Below are 19,089 nucleotides of genomic sequence, written 5' to 3'. Positions count from 1 at the left end.
CAGGATAAAAGATTATGGTTCACTTAATTTGAATTTGTAGGAGATTCAGCTGGCTCAATAGCAATTTATTATAAAGACATGAATTTAATCAATAAAAATGTTTTGCTTAAACTTTATTTATTTACAGTAAAATAAATATTTTGTATTTACCTTTCAAAAAGTTTACTTTAAGGCAAAAAAAAAAAAAATCAAATGTAAAGAAAATATTTCAGTTATTAAAACAATGTTTACCAGAAAGAAAGCAAAGCTATTTTAAGTTTAATATTCTATATCAGTTTTATAAGGTTCTATACTACCTGGAGTGGCATGATTATGATATTTTCCACTGTCATTATAGCACGTAAAACTGCACACAACCTCGCTATGCCATATATGTCATAACTCACAGTGAGGACATGTCATAACAAGTGTCTCATTTGACTTGTGTCCTTGAGGGACATGACATTTCATGATCCACGTGATTGTGACCTTCTGCAATAAGCACCTCGTTGTAGAAGGTCACAGTGGCATTCCATGAAAAGTCAAGCTTAATTTGAAATGTATGGTGTTGTTGTATTAATAATTTTATAACCTTTATTCCTTTAATGAAATATGTATGGAATATCTTGTTTCCGTCACTAAATGAAAAAGATAATTGTGACTTTTTATGTCACAGTTTACTTTTTTTTCTTGAAATTGTTTCTTGCAAAAGTTTACATCACAAATTGAAAAATCTCTAATCTCATTTTTTTCTCAAACTTGTGAGATTGCAAGTTATCAATTGTGACTTTATTGTGACTTTATTTCTCATAATTCTGACTTTATAACTTGCAATTGCGAATTTACATCTCACAATTCTGAGAAAAAAAAAGTCATGACTGCAAGATGTAAACTTGCAATTACAAGAAAAAAGTCAGAATTGTAAGATAAACAGTTGCAAATACCTTTTGTAATTGTTTTATTCTATGGTGGAAACAAGCTTCTATAGATATCTAACACACACTCTGCTTTTGGATTTTCTGTATTTGCAAAGACTGCATGAATGTATGCATCTGTATGCTGTGAAACTGAAATACAATTCTGTAGGATAAATGAAAGTGGGAGTATGCCTTGCCAAAATAGATTTTCTGTTCCACCATTTAACTTTGTGCAGAAAACAAGCAGTTTGAAAAGCACTGGCTTGGTGTCAGTCTTAAAGGATTCATAGGTCTTATCCTGGGTTTTTTTAATTAACATTTGTGGAGAGAAATGCAATCATACGAATTTGTTAATTGAACTTAAGGCTCTGTACGTGGCACTGGAGTGTTTGCCAGCCGAAAGGATAATAAAGCTTCCAGAAGGAGGTCAAAGGATTTGTAGCACGGAACAGAGCATGTGCCCGTGGTGTGATCGAATTGACTTATTCACTGTGCATCTCACTTCAGTAGTTAGATTTCTATTCACATGGTTCTTGTGAAATGGGTCATCTATTGTTTGTTTTTATAGGAGCGTCAAGCATGCAGTTAGTATTATACAGACTTGCTAATGGGTGTATAGCAAGCCTTTTTGGAGGTGGTGAAGCGGCTTATGTGATTGTAGCCTTTTCTGATAATGATAATTATTTTAATTAATAATTCATAGGTCACACTGTGTGATTTGAGCAATTTAAGTGAATGTGGGATGGGATTTGTTGTCTGTGAGTCAACTAACTTTGAAGGAATAGATGACAAAAAAAAAAAAAATCGTGTCATCATTTGCTCACCCTCATGAATCTGATTTATGGCACAAAAAGAGTTATTTCCTTGTATACATCGAAAAATGATATACACTAAGTTTAGGCTCAGTAAGATTTTATTTTTTTAAAGAATTGAATACTTTAATTCAGCAATAATGTATTACATTGATGCAAAATTAATATAAAAATAAATGTTGTTCTGTCATGACAACTCTCGGGAGATTGGTATGGTAATGAAGATTGGCATGTTTATGGATATGGCAGTGTTTATGTACAGTAATACAGTTTCCAGAATTATTAGCCCCCTTCATAAATATGATCAAAGATGACTCTAAAAATAAATCTGCATTGTTTATCCTTTTGATCTTTTATTCATAAAATTAGCAAAAATCTAACCTTTCTTTGAAGGAAAAGAATTGAAAGTGGGGGGAAAATAACATTAAGAAATAAATGTTTTTCTCCAAAACACGTTGCCCACAATTACTAGAACCCCTAGAATTTTTTATGAGTAAAATATCTCTGAAGTATATTCCCATTGATATTTAAATTTTTTTAGCTCACCGGGGTGATCATGAACATGAAATTGTCCAGCCATGACTTCCTGTTCCACAGGAATATAAACATGAGGAAACACAAAGGCCAAATTCCCTTAATCATTCATCACAATGAGAAAAAACAAAGAATATAGTTCTTATGTGTAGCAAATGATTGTCGAGCTTCACAAAATAGAAAGTGGCTGTAAGAAAATAGCTGAAGCATTGAAAATCCCCATTTCCACTATCAGGGCAATAATTGAGAAGTTCCAATCCACTAAAGATGTTACAAATCTGCCTGGAAGAGGACGTGTGTCTAAATCGTCCTAATGTGCAGTGAGGAGGAATGTTTAAGTGGCCAAAGACTCTACAAGGATCACATCTGGAGAATTGCAGAGATTAGTTGAGTCTTGAATCTCAGAAAGCCTAAAAAAAATGAACAAAAGCACCTACATCCCCACAAGTTGTTCGGGAGGGTTTCAAGAAAAATCCTCTGCTCTCATCCAGAAACAATCTCCAGTATATTCAGTTGTCAGACAAGACTGGAACTTCAAACGAGACGAGCTTCTATGGTCAGATGAAACTAAAACAAGAGCTTCTTGGCAGCAAACCCACCAGATGGGTTTGGTGCACACATGGATAAAAAGTGCCCCATGCCCACGGTTAAATATACTGCTGGATCTTTAATGTTGTGGGCCTATTTTTCTGCTGGAGGTCCTGGACAACTTGTTCAGATACATAGTATCATGGATTCTATCAAATACCAACAGATAAAAAATCAAAACCTGACCACTTCTGCTAGAAATCTTATAATGGGCTGTGGTTGGATCATCCGTCGGGACAATGATCCAAAACAAACATCAAAACCAGCACAAAAATGTGTCACTGAGCACAAAATGAAGCTTCTGACATGGCCATCCCAGTCCCCTGACCTGAACCCTAAAGAGAATGAGTGGAGTGAACTGAAGAGAAGCACCAACATGGACCTGGAATCTGAAGGATCTGGAGAGATTCTGTATGGAGGAATTGTCTCTGATCTCTTGTCAGGTGTTCTCCAAACTCATCAGGCATTATAGAAGTAAAATTTAAAATTAAAGATCAAAAGGATAAACAATGCAGATTTATATGATCTTTGATCATATTTATGAAGGGGGCTAATAATTCTGGCCACAACTGTATTTAAGCTTGGTGGAATAGATCTGATACGCTGCTGCTGCTGCTGCTGCAGAGCAAGTACCAAGACTTGCTACTGCCAATACATTCACAGACATTGCTGTGAGCATGTAAGACATGCTGCTGCTGCTGTTGCTTATGTAACATAGATAAATTAACCCCGTAGCAAATCTATACAGGTGGAGCTGGGGAAGGAGGAAGGTTTCTGAAAGCGCGCTGCACACTACTACCAGCAACACAACGGTATTTGTTGGAATGTTGAGCCGCAGCTCATTTGCCTCTGTTGCATAAACAACCAATCAGCTGCTATGTAGATAATGATGTGATCCCTACCAAATGAGTTAGCCTGCACCATCTAGAGTTTCATGCCAGAACTTTAAAAAAAAAAACATTTTAAGAAATCATACCAACCCCAAACTTTTAAACGGCGGTGTATATTTGGTTCTTTACTTTCATTGAAAAAAGTGACCAGGAGCAGCCTACAGTAGCATCTCCTTTAGATTTGCACAGATGAAAGGAAGCCATATAAGTTTAAAAAGACCTGTAGGGTGAGAAAACGATGATGAATTTTTCATTGTTGGGTGAACTTTTACTTTAATTGTTTCTGTCATCAAGACCTTTGACTTCATCAGCCTTGGGTAATGTGGGTGGTTTTAATATGCAAGTGTAACATTTCATTTATGTGTATTGATGAATATGTCCATCATCGACCCTTTATCCAATGTATGATTTATCAGTGTGCTCTCTTTCCATAGCCACACCTCATTGGCTGCAAACGATGGCAGACACAGCATTGTCCATCGAGGAGAATCTGTTTTGGGAGTGCAAAGCCAATGGGAAACCAAAGCCCTCCTACAGCTGGCTGAAGAACGGAGAAACTCTTATATCTGAGGTACTTTAGGGCTTCTGAAAGACAATGAGACTAAAAGCTTTATCTGCTCTTACTGTAGTTCAAGGTCAATGCAAACATAAATTCTCATTGCTGACATAAAAGTAAGGTAAAAAAGAAGCCAACAGCTGTTTAAGTAGGAGAGACTCCCATCAACAAACATCAGCAGTTATAAGGCAGCAGAGAGACTCCATTAGATGTGACCTGCATTCAAACCGAGAGTGACCCGTACCCCCTCCCCTCCCTTCCATCACACATCACATCAATCTCTCCCTGTGACTCTTTGTGCTGAGTTCAGCCCTTAAAAACAGCCGATAGGCTTAAATGTCTGCTATGCCATTAGCAGAACCATCAGCTCAACACTTCCCTACCTGTCTCACATACTTTTCCGACTGGGCGCCCATGCCAAATGAATTGGCCATTAGTATTTCACTGTTATGTTCAACGTTTCTTTTCCGTTCATCGGAGCATAGGGTCAGCATTTTTTCATCTTTCTCCTCTGTAACCTCTTCCACCCTCTCCAAATCTGTTTTAGATGTTCAACCTGACAGACTTTCAGTGCAGCAATGTTAAAAACAAGTCATCATTCAAGGGATGCATAATATATTGGGTTTTTTTTGTTCAATATTACAGTTTTTGTTGTTGTTGTTGTTGTTGTTATTATTGGTTGATATTGGATATACATTGGCTGATATTGGATCATTTTTTTGCTCAGTTTCCATATTTTTACATTTAGATAATTTAATAGCACTGTTAAATGTATAATTTGTGGCAAATTTTAAAATTAATATTCATTTTCAAAGTTATAATGTTCAAGTTGCAATGGATAAATTCACTTGTCGCTTTTAAAATGATTGGTTTTAGTTTTAAATGTTTTATTTTGAATTATATTAAGACAAAATCCCATAGACTTACAGTAAAGCAGTGTTATTATTTTAGTATCATTGAAATGCTATTATAATTTGTATTAATAGTTTTAAATTTGCTTTTATTTTTATAATTTGTCTTCATTTTATTTTTTGTCAAAGTTTTAATCAGTTTATTTTTTTTATTTTTGTCATATTCATTTATTTATCATTCTTTTATTAGTTTTTGTTTATATATGTTTTTAATTTTTAGTTTAGTATTAGTTATTTTAGTACATTAAGTTATATTAAATGAAAATTAGAGGTTTTAATTGGCAACTAGCTGTAATAACATAAGTTTATTTTTTGTAATATTTCATTTTATTTCAGTTAACTTTTTTTTTTTTTTTTTTGGTCCAAGTAGCAAAAATGTTTTTCTTAATGGTTTTAGTTACCTATAATAACCCTGCTTTGAAAGAGGGACCCAAACCATATCTTGCGACCAGAATATCAGAGAAAATTGGCAATAGTCTCTTTTTACTTGGGCCAGTAAGCAATCATGAAATCAAGCAACCCAGCAATGCCCTAGCAACCGCATAGCAACCATTTTACTCCGATTGTTTGTGTTTGTGTCTACAGGGCCGAGCGCAAATAGAGAACGGTGCTCTCTCCATCTCCTCACTAAACCTCTCAGATGGCGGGATGTATCAGTGTGTGGCGGAGAACAAGCACGGCATCATTTATTCCAGCGCCGAACTGATGGTGCTTGGTACGACCTCTGTGTTTCTACTGCCTGCTCTCCATCTTTCATTTGAATGATAAAACTTTGTGTAGTCACAGCCCAAGCTCAAATTACAAGGCAGCACTGAAAACATCTGTGTGATTTAGTGCTTCATTGTAACACTCATATTTCCCCGATATTGATTCTGGAATTTATTCATTTTAATCACAATACATTGGTCAGTATTGTCCGTTTAAGGCTAGTGTCAAATAAATGGTGTCTTTTGAAGATACAGCACAGAATGGCACAGTAAAATGTAAGTTTAGTTAAAGGCAAATGGCCTGGAAGCAGCCAGTGGAAACGGACGGCTCTATTTGTTAAGTCCTTTAGACTTTTCAAAAAGGCTTTCTTCCATTTTTGCCAGAGGCTGTTTGAACGTCAATTGCTGTTCATCACAGATTCCATTGAGTGTGAGTCTGAGGACCAAATCTCTCTGTCTCCTACAGCCTCTGCTCCCAGCTTCTCCCAGAATCCTTTGAGCCGAGTGCTTAAGGCTCGCTCGAGTAGTGACGTTAGCCTAGATTGCAGGCCGCATGCTTCACCCAGAGCCATTAGCCTGTGGAAAAAAGGGACTGAGATACTGCAAAGAACCGAAAGGTATTTAGCTTTCGAGATTATATGCTATCACATTGAAGACTTTGGCCATGTGATTTATTTTTTGTGATGTTAATCAATTTTTCAAATTTTCTCAAGGATTTCCCTCTTCCCCAATGGAACTCTCAAGATTGCCAACGTAACCAAGCGAGATGGAGGTAGTTACACGTGCATCGCTAAAAATCAGTTTGGCACAGCTAGCACAACAGGACGACTGATAATCACAGGTGAGTCATTGTGTTTTATATTCTAGATAAAAGTGGTTTAGTGCACACTGAGATTCGAATTCTGCTTGCAACATTCTCCAGATCTGGTTTCTCCACTGTTTCTCTCACCTCACTATTTTTCTATTTTTCATTACAATAAAAAATAAAATAACAAAAAGCCAAATGGAACAATAAAAAATGAAAGAAATGATTCTCCAAGCAAAGACATATTGTAATTTCTTTGTTGTAAAAAAAAAAGCTGATTCATCCGTCTCAAAATATTGTGGGATTCTTTTGATAAACATACATTTATCTTTAGGCTCTAAAGTAGCTTCGGGTGAATAACAGCTTTATTTTTGCTGTGCAGACAATACACAGTCCAGTTCACTCTTATTGTTGACTCAGATACTGTATTCTTGATGGTTTAACTATGATTAGCTTTGAATGAAAAGCCACATCTGGCACATATCATGATCCATTGCTTCAGCTGTTTCAAGAAATGTATTAGCCAATTGACAGCTCCATTCTTCTAAGTTTACGTTGTCACTGCTGTCAGCCTTTCAAGTCAAAAAATCACAAAGCATAAGATTTGTTTTATATAATCAAGCAGACTGAGAAGTCTTACACAATGCCGCTACTTTATTTCAAGACAAATAGCTTTTGTTGTCAAGTCTCTATGTTTAAAAGTTTTAAGACATCTTTTCAAACTCCTATTTAAGGAATAGTTCACCCAAAAATGTTAATTCTGTCATCATTTACTCATTGTCATGTCGTTCAGAACTCTTATGACTTCTGTGGAACACAAAAAGAGAAAATATAAAGAATGGACTGTGCTTTATTTTTCATGCACCAAAAGGAGGCTGGAGCTTTAAAGTTTTATAAAAGGACGCAAAACCACATTAAAGTAGTCCATATGAGTCGTGTGCAGTATTTCAAGTCTGTTTGTCTTTGTTCACTATTAATCTTCCCCTCCATTGAGCTACGAACTGTGAAACAGGTAATCAGGTGTTGAGTTGAACTCGAGAACTGAATAAGTCAGATTTGTGAGCGAATCATTCAGTTTTGTGAACCGCATAAACTGATTCATTGGTAAGATTTGACTCAAAAGAATCTTTCATTCACAAATCGAATATCTATACTTGAATGAATCATTCAAGGTAGATTTCTAGTAGAGAATGGCGTTGACAACAACAAAGTTATGGGTTCGATTTCCAAGTCATATATACCATTTAAAGGTACAGTAAGTGATTTCTGAGAGACGCTGTTGAACGTATACACTCATGATGGGGGAGGAGAGAGAGTGAGCTAGAGGGAAATTTGAAGAAAGACTGTAGAAAGAGAGATGGCTGAGAGACATTACAAAAGAGAAAAAGGAATATCACTGGAAAAAGAAGGGTTATAATCAGGCAAAAACTTTAGAAATGGCAAGAGCTGTTTTTGTTCTTCCTTGTTGTTTGTTCGTTATCTTTGCTTTATTTTTTGCAAAGCATTATTTTGCTTCGCTTCAGCTATGATAAAGGGACATCCACTCTTGCATTGCGTGTTCCTGCATTTTGGGGGCGGAGCAATGAAGGGAGGGGTGTGTTTGTTTGTTTGTTTCAAATATCAACAGTGTTTCTCACAAATCGCTTACTGCACCTTTAATGCTTTTGTGGCCTTCCCTTGTTTACTGTAATTGCATGAAAAACATTGTGATTCACTGAAGAAATAAAGTAATACAGGTTTGGAACAACGTTAAGTTGAGTCCATAAAATGTTCTTTTTGGTTGAACTGGCCCTTTAAAGTAGCCGTCTGTATTGTGGAGATATAACATACTCTTCTCTAGAATTCTACTTAGTTCATATAGCCTCTTGCTTCAATCTTCCACACAGTCCAGTCCATGTTACGCTAATTACTCATTGTTAAGGTCATCCTTAATTGCTGCGGCCATTATCCATGTGGATTGTTATCTCCTCGTTAAGCTATAGGATGAATGTTATTCCTCACTTTTGTTCTTCATTACATAGGTTACGGGTTTAATCAGCAGTATTTTCATGGCAAATCAGAGGAAACTCATTAGCTGTGTACCACTGAGGCATCTGTGTGAGCCCATACGTCTTTTGTAGGGTTTTTTTCTTTCTTCTCGTCCTTGTATTTTTCTCTCATTATGTTTTTGTCATGCACCAGCAGTTGACCCCCTTAATGTAATTTAATTAAAATGACCTTTCCCTTACAAAATGCCTTCAGTTCACTCAACTGTATTCTGCTCACAGACATGCTGCCAATTCATTTGGCTCTTATTAAAAACCACTTTATGTTCTTCTCAAATTAATAGTCCCCATATGGAAAGACAGCAGCCAAAAATCTAAGTATAGCACCTAGAAATTAAGATTATTTATTACAGCAATAAACCACTGCAGGCTGTGGTAAAATTGCTTACCCACAGCCTCGAGCGGCCTACTGCTCATCAGGACTAAAGCGATGGAAGACACCGATGTTCAATACATATATTAATAATTATAATAATAATCCAATAGGGTCATTCTTACCATGCAGATCATTTTTATGTCCCTATTATACAGTATTTGAATTAATAGGTAATATATATATATATATATTTTTTTTTAGTGGAAGTTTTGTTTTATCACAAAATCACAACATATTTTAATTAATTTTTTAATAATTTTTTAATAACATTAGTGACTCATTTTTTAAATATCTAAATGGTATAAACTGAAAAATTAAGAATTTTACAGATTTTTTTCCCTTTTTTTCCATTTCTGTAGATAAAATATTTATCCATATTTTATGTTATATCATGTTATAAGCAAATATTATTTATTTATTTATAATTCATTTATATTGTTTTCCTTATGTCCTCAATATAATTTTAGTCTTGTTTGTCTTTTTTAGTCTTTTGTTTTATCTTTAACAGTTCAAATGTGGCTCATCCAGTCAAGCCTTGTGTTGTAAATTAGTGAATTGATTAGTGTATTATATGTTAAAAAGGTGAGTTTTAACTATTTTGCACTATTATATATTGATACATTCCATTATTTAGTGAAATAAGTATATTTATAATTGACATTTGTCTCAATTTGTTCGACATCTTGAATTTTTTATTTATTTATTTATTTTTTACTGAGATTGTTGCAGTGCATTTTAATATTATAATGCAGAATAATTATGCAGCCTATCCTTTTGCTACAGCCTTTGTGTAGGGAGCTTAAAATACTGCTTTCAGAGGCAGCACACTAGGTTTTTGGAAAAGAGTAATTGTCTTGGTCACAGAAGAAATTCTCTCGCTTTAGTTTGTGTCCCAGAGCTAAACTGACAGACTGTGTTGGCACTGTAACTAACAGAGCCCACAAGGATCAGCCAGGGCCCCAGCAGCACGGAAATCACTGTGGGGGAGAGCATCGTGCTGCCCTGCCAGGTGACTGCCGATCCAGCCTTGGACGTGGCCTTCTCCTGGGCCTTCAACGGTCAGCCCATCGATTTCCATCAAGACGTGGACCACTTCGAGCGAGTAGGAGGGGTGAGTATTGTGGTTTTAGGGCAATATTGCAACCTCAGCACCCTCATCCCACACCACCACCTCCAACCATGAAACATTCATAGGGAACATATCTTGGAAAACAAGATTTTCCTTGCTGTTTTGAAAAAAAAAGGGGGTTGATGTACTGTGTAGACATAATTTAACATTCACAAATCATTTATGAAGACTTGACTGCAAACAAGTCTTAAAGGAACAGTAGTGCACAGGTCTAAAATAAATGATTAAATTAAAATAAAAAAACTTCAACATTGTGTGCATTTCATAAAAAAATGCCCTAAATGTGCGGAATATTAATCCTTTTAATAACACACAAGATATTTGGCATGAGAAATCTGTACAATAAACTGCATGTTGTAATTTCTTAAATTCAAAGTAAGATGAGTTTGAGCATTAGGAGGAGATGGAAAAAATTAATTTGTATGAAAAATAGTTTTGTTTGTTTGTTTTGTGCTCATCAGTCGAATCAAACCAAAGAACCCGGCATACAGTCCATTATATTGAATATATCTCAGACACAAGAACCTGAAGTATTTTAACTGGGTTTTAATCTAATCATTGTGCTGAACAGGAACAAGCTATTGGGACATTGAATGCTCTCTCTCAAAGAGATTTGCCAGCCGTTATGTCTGTAGTTTGAAATTGGATTCTTGGGATGAATTTTGCCTTCTTGTTCTGGGTCATTCCGTTGTTGACCTACATTGAATGTGAATGATTCAACATGTATACCAAACAGCTGGTCTTTACAAACTGAACCAGGGAAAGAGGCCAGATCAATTAAGAGTCTTGTTCCCATTTTACCCTTTCAGTTTCACAGGATATTTTACATCTCAGGGGAGACAATTCCTTATTGCAGCAGAACTCCAATGAATTGAAATCCTGCCTTATAAGAAATGCTTTGTGCTGTGTCACATTCCATTTTGCTGTTTTAGTTTAGATTTTTCCTTGGTTGGCTAGAGGTTTGAACAAAATAATAAACAGCTCTGGATAATTTTCATTTAAGGATCACTCTAAGGTTTGAAACCTGAGTGCAGACTAAGGTTCTTGAAAAGAACAGAACCTTAGCACCTTCCTGCCTGTCTGAGGAGGTCCTTAGATGGTCCGTTTTATAGGCAAATTATAACCTCCTGAATTTAATTGAGCTGAAAGAGTTTATATTATATTATATTATATTATATTATATTATATTATATTATATTATTATTTCTTTAAAAATATTATACAAATAAATGATTAAATATTCAAATTATTTATTATAAAATAAATGCCAATAAAATATTAAGTTTTAATGTTTTTCTTTATTCCCCCACCCACACCCCTTGATTCAGGCCATTCACACCCACAGCCAGTCCCTGCCTTTCATTGTCATGACATGTGATAGTGGCTGCATAAAGTTCATACATGGGTTTCTCTCAAGGGCAATTACAAATGACATTGACATATGCAGATGTGGGTTATAATGAGATATGGCTTTCACGGATTCACACTTTCTCTGCTCCCAAAGATTACGCCTTCCGTCTCAGCAGCCTCTGATGAGTACATTACCATAATTAAACATCACCCGCTCTGCAGTCTTCCCATCCAATCCTGAAATTTTGGAGTCTAACAATTGAATGGGCTCTCTTATTTATATTGATTGAGTTTAAGGCATTGTTTCATAGGAACTGAACTTGAATGAGAGGAAACCACAGTCAAACATAAGTGCTGGTCCTGTTTTGAGTGCATCAGACACTTTCATGTACTATTACAGTAGAGTGGTGGTCTGTGGTTTGGGGCTGGTAGACCACTAGAGACATCAATGTGATACGCAGGGTTTAGCTTCTATAAACTTCTGGGCATACGTTATTTAAAAGCCAGGGAGAAACACGGAGATAAATTGTGTCTGCAATCTTGGAGTTATTTATTTTTAGAAAGTCTATGTTAATTCATTAAAACCACAGCGTTCAATCATAAAACCCTTTCAAATAAAGACTTTAAGTCTTAATTTAATATGCTTCTTTTCCCACACTGTGCTGTCTTATTCTTAGCTGCATCTTCATTTAAAATGAAGTCTGTACCAGAAATGCCTAAGTCTTTGTGACTTTAATGTGCCGTATGCTTATCTGGAACAATATTCACTCTCACTTTGCATGTGCTTTGTTCATTTACCTGGTCCTGGCTTATGTAATTGTGGAATAATTAGTATCGTCTTGCCAATTAGCCACAGTCTGTGTGTTTTACTGAGCTCCTGTGTGGCTGAGAGAGCTGGATCTGAGTGAATCCCGGAGGCTAGTCACCGAGACTGTTTATTTAGGTCCACACGTATCTCAAGAGCACAGCAGACATTTTAAAGGGATGGATGAGTGTTTGAGTATGCAGAAATCTGCAGATAGCATGACAGGGAAGATCAGTACACCTGCCTCAGTTCTATTTTGGTGATAATTACATAATAAAATGGTATACTAGCACATATTGCTGTTAAAAACAGGCTCTGTGTTACTCAAGCTATGATAACACTGCAGTTGCAAGTGTCCCAAATACTGTATATGTGTGACACACAGATCTGTTTTTTTTTTTTTTTTTTTTTTTTTTTGGATGACCGTGTAAACAGTAAAAGTCACTGAATATGACATTTACAATTTTGATCTGGGCCACTTTCATATGTGGGAATAAATACGATTTTTTTGCAGTTTGACTTTAGTGTGAACACTTGGCTCATGCATTTATTTATTTATTTATTACATCAATCTAATGGCAATTTCTATGGAAGCTTGTTTCCGCCATGAAATAAAAAATAAAAAAAGTAATTGCGACATTTAATCTCACAATTCTGACATTTTTCTTGCAATTGCGAGTTTATATCTCACAATTCTGACTTTTTTTCTCAGAATTGCATGATATAAACTCACAATTGCGAGTTATGAAGTCAGAATTGCACGATATAAACTTTGTCTCGTAATCCTGACTTTATAAGATGCAATTGCGAGTTTATATCATGCAATTCTTACTTCATAAGATGCAATTCTGACTATAACTCACAATTGTGTTTAAATTTCACAATTCTGACAATCTCGCAAATATGAGAAAATAGATTCTGGATAAAGCCAGAATTGCGAGTTATAAAGTAAGAAAATTTATATCTCGCAATTCTGGCTTTATAATACGCAATTCTGACTTTATAACTCGGAGTTGCGAAAATGTTTAAATCTCATGATCTCGCAAATCTGAGAAAAAAAGTCAGAATTGTGAGATGCAAACTCGCAATTGCGAGAAAAAGTCAGAATTGAGATAAAAAGCCTTTTTACCTTTTTATTTCTTTATTTAGTGGCGGAAACAAGCTTCCGTAAAGTTCAATTTTATTTTATGCTTGATTTACTTTTGGTGTGAATCATAAAATAATTTATGTTGAATCAAACCTGTTTGATTTGTACTACCTGTTTGCAACTCCCTTTCTCTCATTTTTGGAAATAGTGCCAGAATTTAATGGCACGAGCCAAAAAATACAGTGCATGAGGTTATGTTTTGATTCATGAAATATGTTCTGAATGATAAGGCATCACACTTTAAGAAACTTGTTTATCAGTAGAGAGTGGATTTGGTGTCTTGTGCTGTAACAACATGATTAATTATTAAAGCACTAATCTTTATATCGTGTTTCCACTTTTTCAACAGAGCTTTTCTGGTGATCTCATGATTAGAAACATCCAGCTTAATCACGGTGGGAAATACGTTTGCCTTGTTGACACAGACGTCGAGAGCTTGTCTGCTGATGCAATATTAGTCGTTAAAGGTAGGAAAAATTTGTCTTCGGTTTACATGTCCACATTCATTCTGCGTCCATTGTTATATACAGTATATTTACCACCGTCTTCCACAGTGAAGAGTTTCCTGCGAGGTGTGTATTTCAATGAAAGGGCACTGCTAATGTAGCAAGAGTTCACAGAGTGCTAAATGTGTCACTTGGGATGTTTTATGGGGCCTCGTCTTCGCTGCTGTGTTTTTGCGAGTCACATTGGTATTCATGGTCATTACACATCACGGTTCTGTCCCAGGTGTTTGGAGAGGAGCTGTTTATCATAGAGGATGTCTTTAATTGGCTCATTTACACATCGGCTAAGCAGCACGACGGGCCCCAGAATGCAGTGCAAATGAAGAGAAAACATTTAAATGGCAGAGAGTTATTTAGAGCAGAAATGTGAATCATTTAGTTGCGCATATACAAGCATACACACATACACACGACTTGTTGCCATTGCTAGAACTGATGCAAGCATGCACAAGCACAAACCGCTTGCCATGTCTAACACCTTAGAACACACGCTCTTATCAGAGTGAGGCAGTTTCAAGTCATCAATATGCACAATGCATGGGCCGAATGTAACATTTGAGCAGGTGTGGAATATAATCAAATGTTCTTAATTAATTCAATTCCTTATGGGCTATGTGATCAGGTCCCCCCAGCCCCCCAGACTTGGTTGTGGTGGAGGAGGTCACAGACAGCACGGCCCAGCTGTCCTGGAGCCCAGGCCAGGACAACGGAAGTCCCATTACAGGATATGTCATCCAGGGCAGGACTCCCTTTACTGTCGGCTGGCAAGCTGTCGACACAGGTACATTACCCATCTCAGGCACATGCCATTGTGTTTATGTGTGTGAACTGATTTTGATTCAGTGATCAGCACATGTAAATAATAAACTTAAAACTTTTTTAAAATTATATATATTTATTTTTTAAATTATTTAAATTATTTATTTGAAGTTTTATAAATACTAAATATATATATATTTAGTTTTTGAAATTTTGTTGTGCTTTTGTAATTTGTTACTTTTTACATATATTATATGTATTTTGTTTTATTAGTTTAATTGTAATTATATAAAATTAAATTAATTTTAATTTAATTTATAATTATATTTTTAGATTATTTTTAGGTTTTAATTTTTTATATAATTAGAATATATAATATTAGTTTTTAGTTGTTGGTTTTTTTTTTTTTTGTTTTTTTTTAATTATATTTATTTCAGTTTTAATGTTAGTCATTTTAGTGCTTTAACTTAAACATATTTTGTTTCAGTTTGTTGCTATTGTATTTTACTGTTCTTCTTATCCTCAGTTCCTGAGGTGATCAATGGGAACACTTTGACTGCAACCGTTGTGGGTTTGAACGCCTGGGTGGAATATGAGTTCAGAGTGCTGGCCAGTAACAGTGTCGGGATGGGAGAGCCCAGTCCCCCATCCACCAAGATCAGAACTGAAGATGCAAGTAAGTATGCTAGTGTGAGATTCCCCTGGATCTCTTCGCCTTATTTCAGACAGGCACTGAAATTGAAAGCACTGGAGCAAACCATACATCCTCAATTCTCCCGTCATCTGTCACATCCATCACTTTTATTCCACATGCAACACTCAAACCTATGCATTCTTTTATTCATAAATTTCTGAGGCATGGTTTAAAGAAGGTAGAACCTCTGTGAGAGTGATAGTTTAGAGTATTTATGTGATGAAAATATAAATACACTTTTAATGCTCACACTTGCAATGAAAAATCCCAATCACAGCTCTTCCGGCAGCGTTTTAATCTCTTCTTTGTGTTTTTGTCTGCAGTGCCTGACACAGCTCCCACTGATGTCGGAGGCGGAGGAGGTACCAAATCGGAATTAGTGATAACATGGGAGGTAAGTCATTTGTCAGATTTTACTGCTACCTCGGCCAGCCTGGGCTAAATGCCGGTACTTAATTGTGTAGAATGAAATGTAGCCATTTTATGATGGTTGCCTGCACCAAGACCCCTCCCTCCTGGCCTCTGGACTCCAGACTTTACTACTTCTCCTCCAAATGGAAGTAAACTCAGGGCCAGAGAGTTTCTTTGAAGTTTATTTCACCTGCAAATAGGCTTCATTCAGTTTAGTTACATCATGGAGGAAGTAAGGGTTCAGAAGGGGAAAAGTCTGGCATTATTTTGCTGTTGGGCATAAGAAATGCTGAAGAAATGTGCTGCTCTATTTGACTTTCAAATCCTTTTGTGAACTGGCACAGTGATTTAGTGCATTTAAGCCAACCTAAATACTAACTAACACATGACGGAGGGCCATTTTTGCATACTATTCTGTAACTATCCTGGTACAGTAGTGAGTGGAGTAACGTGATAGCAATTTCTGCAAAAGTGGAGTGATATAAACAGTAAAAAACATTTGGATTGCTGCTTAATCAATCAAGTTAGATATGTTGTTAAATAAGTACATTACCTTTCAAAAATCTGGGGTCAGTAAGATTTTTTTTTTTTTTAAGAAAGAAAGAAATTAATATTTTTATTGCATATGCATTAAATTGATTAAAAGTGACAGTAATAAATTCATAATATTAAAAAAAAGATTTCCATTCAAGTAAAAATAAATAATTTATCAGTTTCCACAAAATGTTAAGCAGCACAACTGTTTTCAACATTGTTTATAATAAGAAATGTTTCTTGATCAGCAAATCAGCATATTAGAATGATTTCCAAAGGATCATGTGACACTGAAGACTGGTTTAATGATTCTGAAAATTCAGCTTTGTCATCACAGAATAAATTTCATTTTAAGTATATTGAACTAGAAACAGATATTTTTAATCAACAATATTTAGTTTTGGTGGACATAAAAGACTTTCAAAGCATTAAAAATCTCAACCCCAAACTTTTGAATGGTAGTGTATGTAGAATAGGAAAATATTGATTTTTTTTAACTATATTTATTACCATTTCGTTAAGTCCTTTAAATGTTCCATGAAGTCTTTCTGCTAATATGAGGTCATGAAACTTGCATGCACAATAATTAAAAAAGACTTGAGAAAGAAAGTGCTCTTTAAACTAAGTGCTAATAAAGCCCTGTTGTCATGTGGGTCAGTTGGTGTGTTGACCTCAATTTGTTTTAATATCACTATAGTTTTGTGTTCCACTCTAAGCCTGTTCCAGAGGAGTTGCAGAACGGAGAAGGTTTCGGTTATATCATTGCTTTCCGGCCAGTGGGCATGGTCACTTGGACCCGCGCCGTGATCTCGGCACCCAGCGTCACCCGCTACGTTTTCCGCAATGACACCATTCCACCATTCTCGCCATTCAATGTCAAAGTGGGAGCGTTCAACAACCGCGGAGAAGGACCTTTCAGCACTATTGCAACAGTGTTCTCTGCCGAGGAAGGTAAAGCTGTATTTGTGTACATTAACACTCACAGTCACAAACACATGTGCATAGAATAACTTCATTTTTAACCATATTTTTACAGATTTGAAGTAATAAAAACAACTGGTATTTACTTGTATTTACTGGTATGTGATGGCCAATATTATAATTATTTTAACATATAAAATAATTAAAAAATATTAAAATTATTATTTTTCCAACCTCTTTTACAGACAATAGTGTTCTCATTACATAGAATGTAATTAAAGGGGAGCTATTATACTCCTTTTTACAAGATTTAATATTAGTCTCAAGTGTCCCCAGAACGTGTCTGTGAAGTTTCAGCACAGATCATTTATTATACCATGATGTAAATGCCCATTTTTGAGTGGAAGGAAAAACAAGCTGTTTTCATGCATGTAAATGCAAATGAGCTGCTGCTCCCCATCCCGCTTTCCAGAAAAGGGCGGAGCCTGTACAACTCGTGCCTCAGATACTCTGCTGTTTGGTTTTGATTATCATCTTTATTACAGCCACGCTTACGTGAAATTCTTTGTCATCATGAAAGTTAATTATCTGCATGCACTTAAACAGTTTAAACTTCTGATATATGGTTTTCTGAGCATACACATCCGAAAGCTGTCAGATGGCGCTGACTGATTTCTCTTACACGTTTTATTGCACTTAAACTGTCAAATGCTCACAAGGTTATGTCAAAAACACACAAAGTTCACAAACACTGTTGGTTATGTCTGTGAACAGCAGGGAAAGAAATTGCATTTGATATTACAGTAGATCTGTGTATTAAAGTGACAACATGCAGCAGCATAATATATATTAGGCTATCTACTGCTCGATTGGCTGTTAATATGAACCAAACAACAAAAGGAACAGAAAATCACTTAGCTCAGATCGTCACCAGTCATGGGCGGGGCTTCCTCCTACTGTTATGTAAGAGTAGGGGGAAATCTGGAACGGCTCATTTGAAGAGACTGTTTATGATTTATGGGGATTATAAAAAAAGAAGTGGGTGGATTTTTATCATTATAGGCTGGTTGTTTATACACGCTGTGTTAAAAGAATAACAAAAAAGTATTTATGAAAAAATTGCCTACCCTACCTTTAAGAGAGGAAGTGTGCTACTTTCATTTTACCATTATTAAAATTGAAAATAGTAATATTTATTATAGAAAATAATAGCAAAATAGTACAATTAGCCCAAATTACCAATCCTACGTATCAGCCTCATAGCATATGCGCTGATGTTATCTGTTTTCAATACTGGCCTAATCACCCAGAAATGGTAACATAGGCCAGTCAGCGATACATTGTGTGGGCCTGTGGAGCTAAAATATTAGGAACACATTCCGACTCAGCAGTAGTCCCTTCACGTTCTCGAACACTCTCGGTTCCCTCCCTTCGCGCATACAGGTGTGACCTTGAATGAGAATGATGGAATAAGTTGATTGAGACAGCTTTCGCCCCTCCTCCCTCGTTCAAGCTGCGAATGACAACCTTATATTAGTTATTGCTGCTATAGGTTACAACAAATCCTGCTAGACACTTACAGGCCTATTCATGTGCTAGTGTGTTAATTGAATTTTCCCAGCAGATTGTCTCCTTCTCTGTCAGTCACAGTTCCCATTAAAATGAAGTAGGGCCCCTCTCAGGTGAGACCAGGGCTTCATTCTCTGACTTAAT

At 35.9% G+C, this 19,089-nt stretch overlaps 1 protein-coding gene across 4 annotated transcripts in view; it reads left to right on the top strand.

The window, feature by feature from the left end:
* cntn3b (contactin 3b) overlaps positions 1-19,089 on the top strand; it is a 69,462-nt gene that overhangs the window by 40,891 nt on the left and 9,482 nt on the right. For 3 of the 4 annotated variants that reach the window (XM_048198869.1, XM_048198868.1, XM_048198870.1), the window contains exons 9-18: positions 4,155-4,291; positions 5,773-5,902; positions 6,361-6,511; positions 6,608-6,735; positions 10,056-10,231; positions 13,901-14,018; positions 14,680-14,838; positions 15,343-15,492; positions 15,834-15,904; positions 17,172-17,406. In XM_048198869.1, coding sequence (XP_048054826.1) covers positions 4,155-4,291; positions 5,773-5,902; positions 6,361-6,511; positions 6,608-6,735; positions 10,056-10,231; positions 13,901-14,018; positions 14,680-14,838; positions 15,343-15,492; positions 15,834-15,904; positions 17,172-17,406 — 1,455 coding nt within the window. Of the gene's footprint in view, positions 1-4,154; positions 4,292-5,772; positions 5,903-6,360; positions 6,512-6,607; positions 6,736-10,055; positions 10,232-13,900; positions 14,019-14,679; positions 14,839-15,342; positions 15,493-15,833; positions 15,905-17,171; positions 19,059-19,089 lie in introns of all 4 variants that reach the window. The other variant, XR_007186075.1, reaches the window with a different exon arrangement.

The sequence above is a fragment of the Megalobrama amblycephala genome, linkage group LG8 (assembly GCF_018812025.1).
Source record: "Megalobrama amblycephala isolate DHTTF-2021 linkage group LG8, ASM1881202v1, whole genome shotgun sequence".
Lineage (NCBI taxonomy): Eukaryota > Metazoa > Chordata > Actinopteri > Cypriniformes > Xenocyprididae > Megalobrama > Megalobrama amblycephala.
This window is presented reverse-complemented; position numbering and strand designations above follow the sequence as displayed.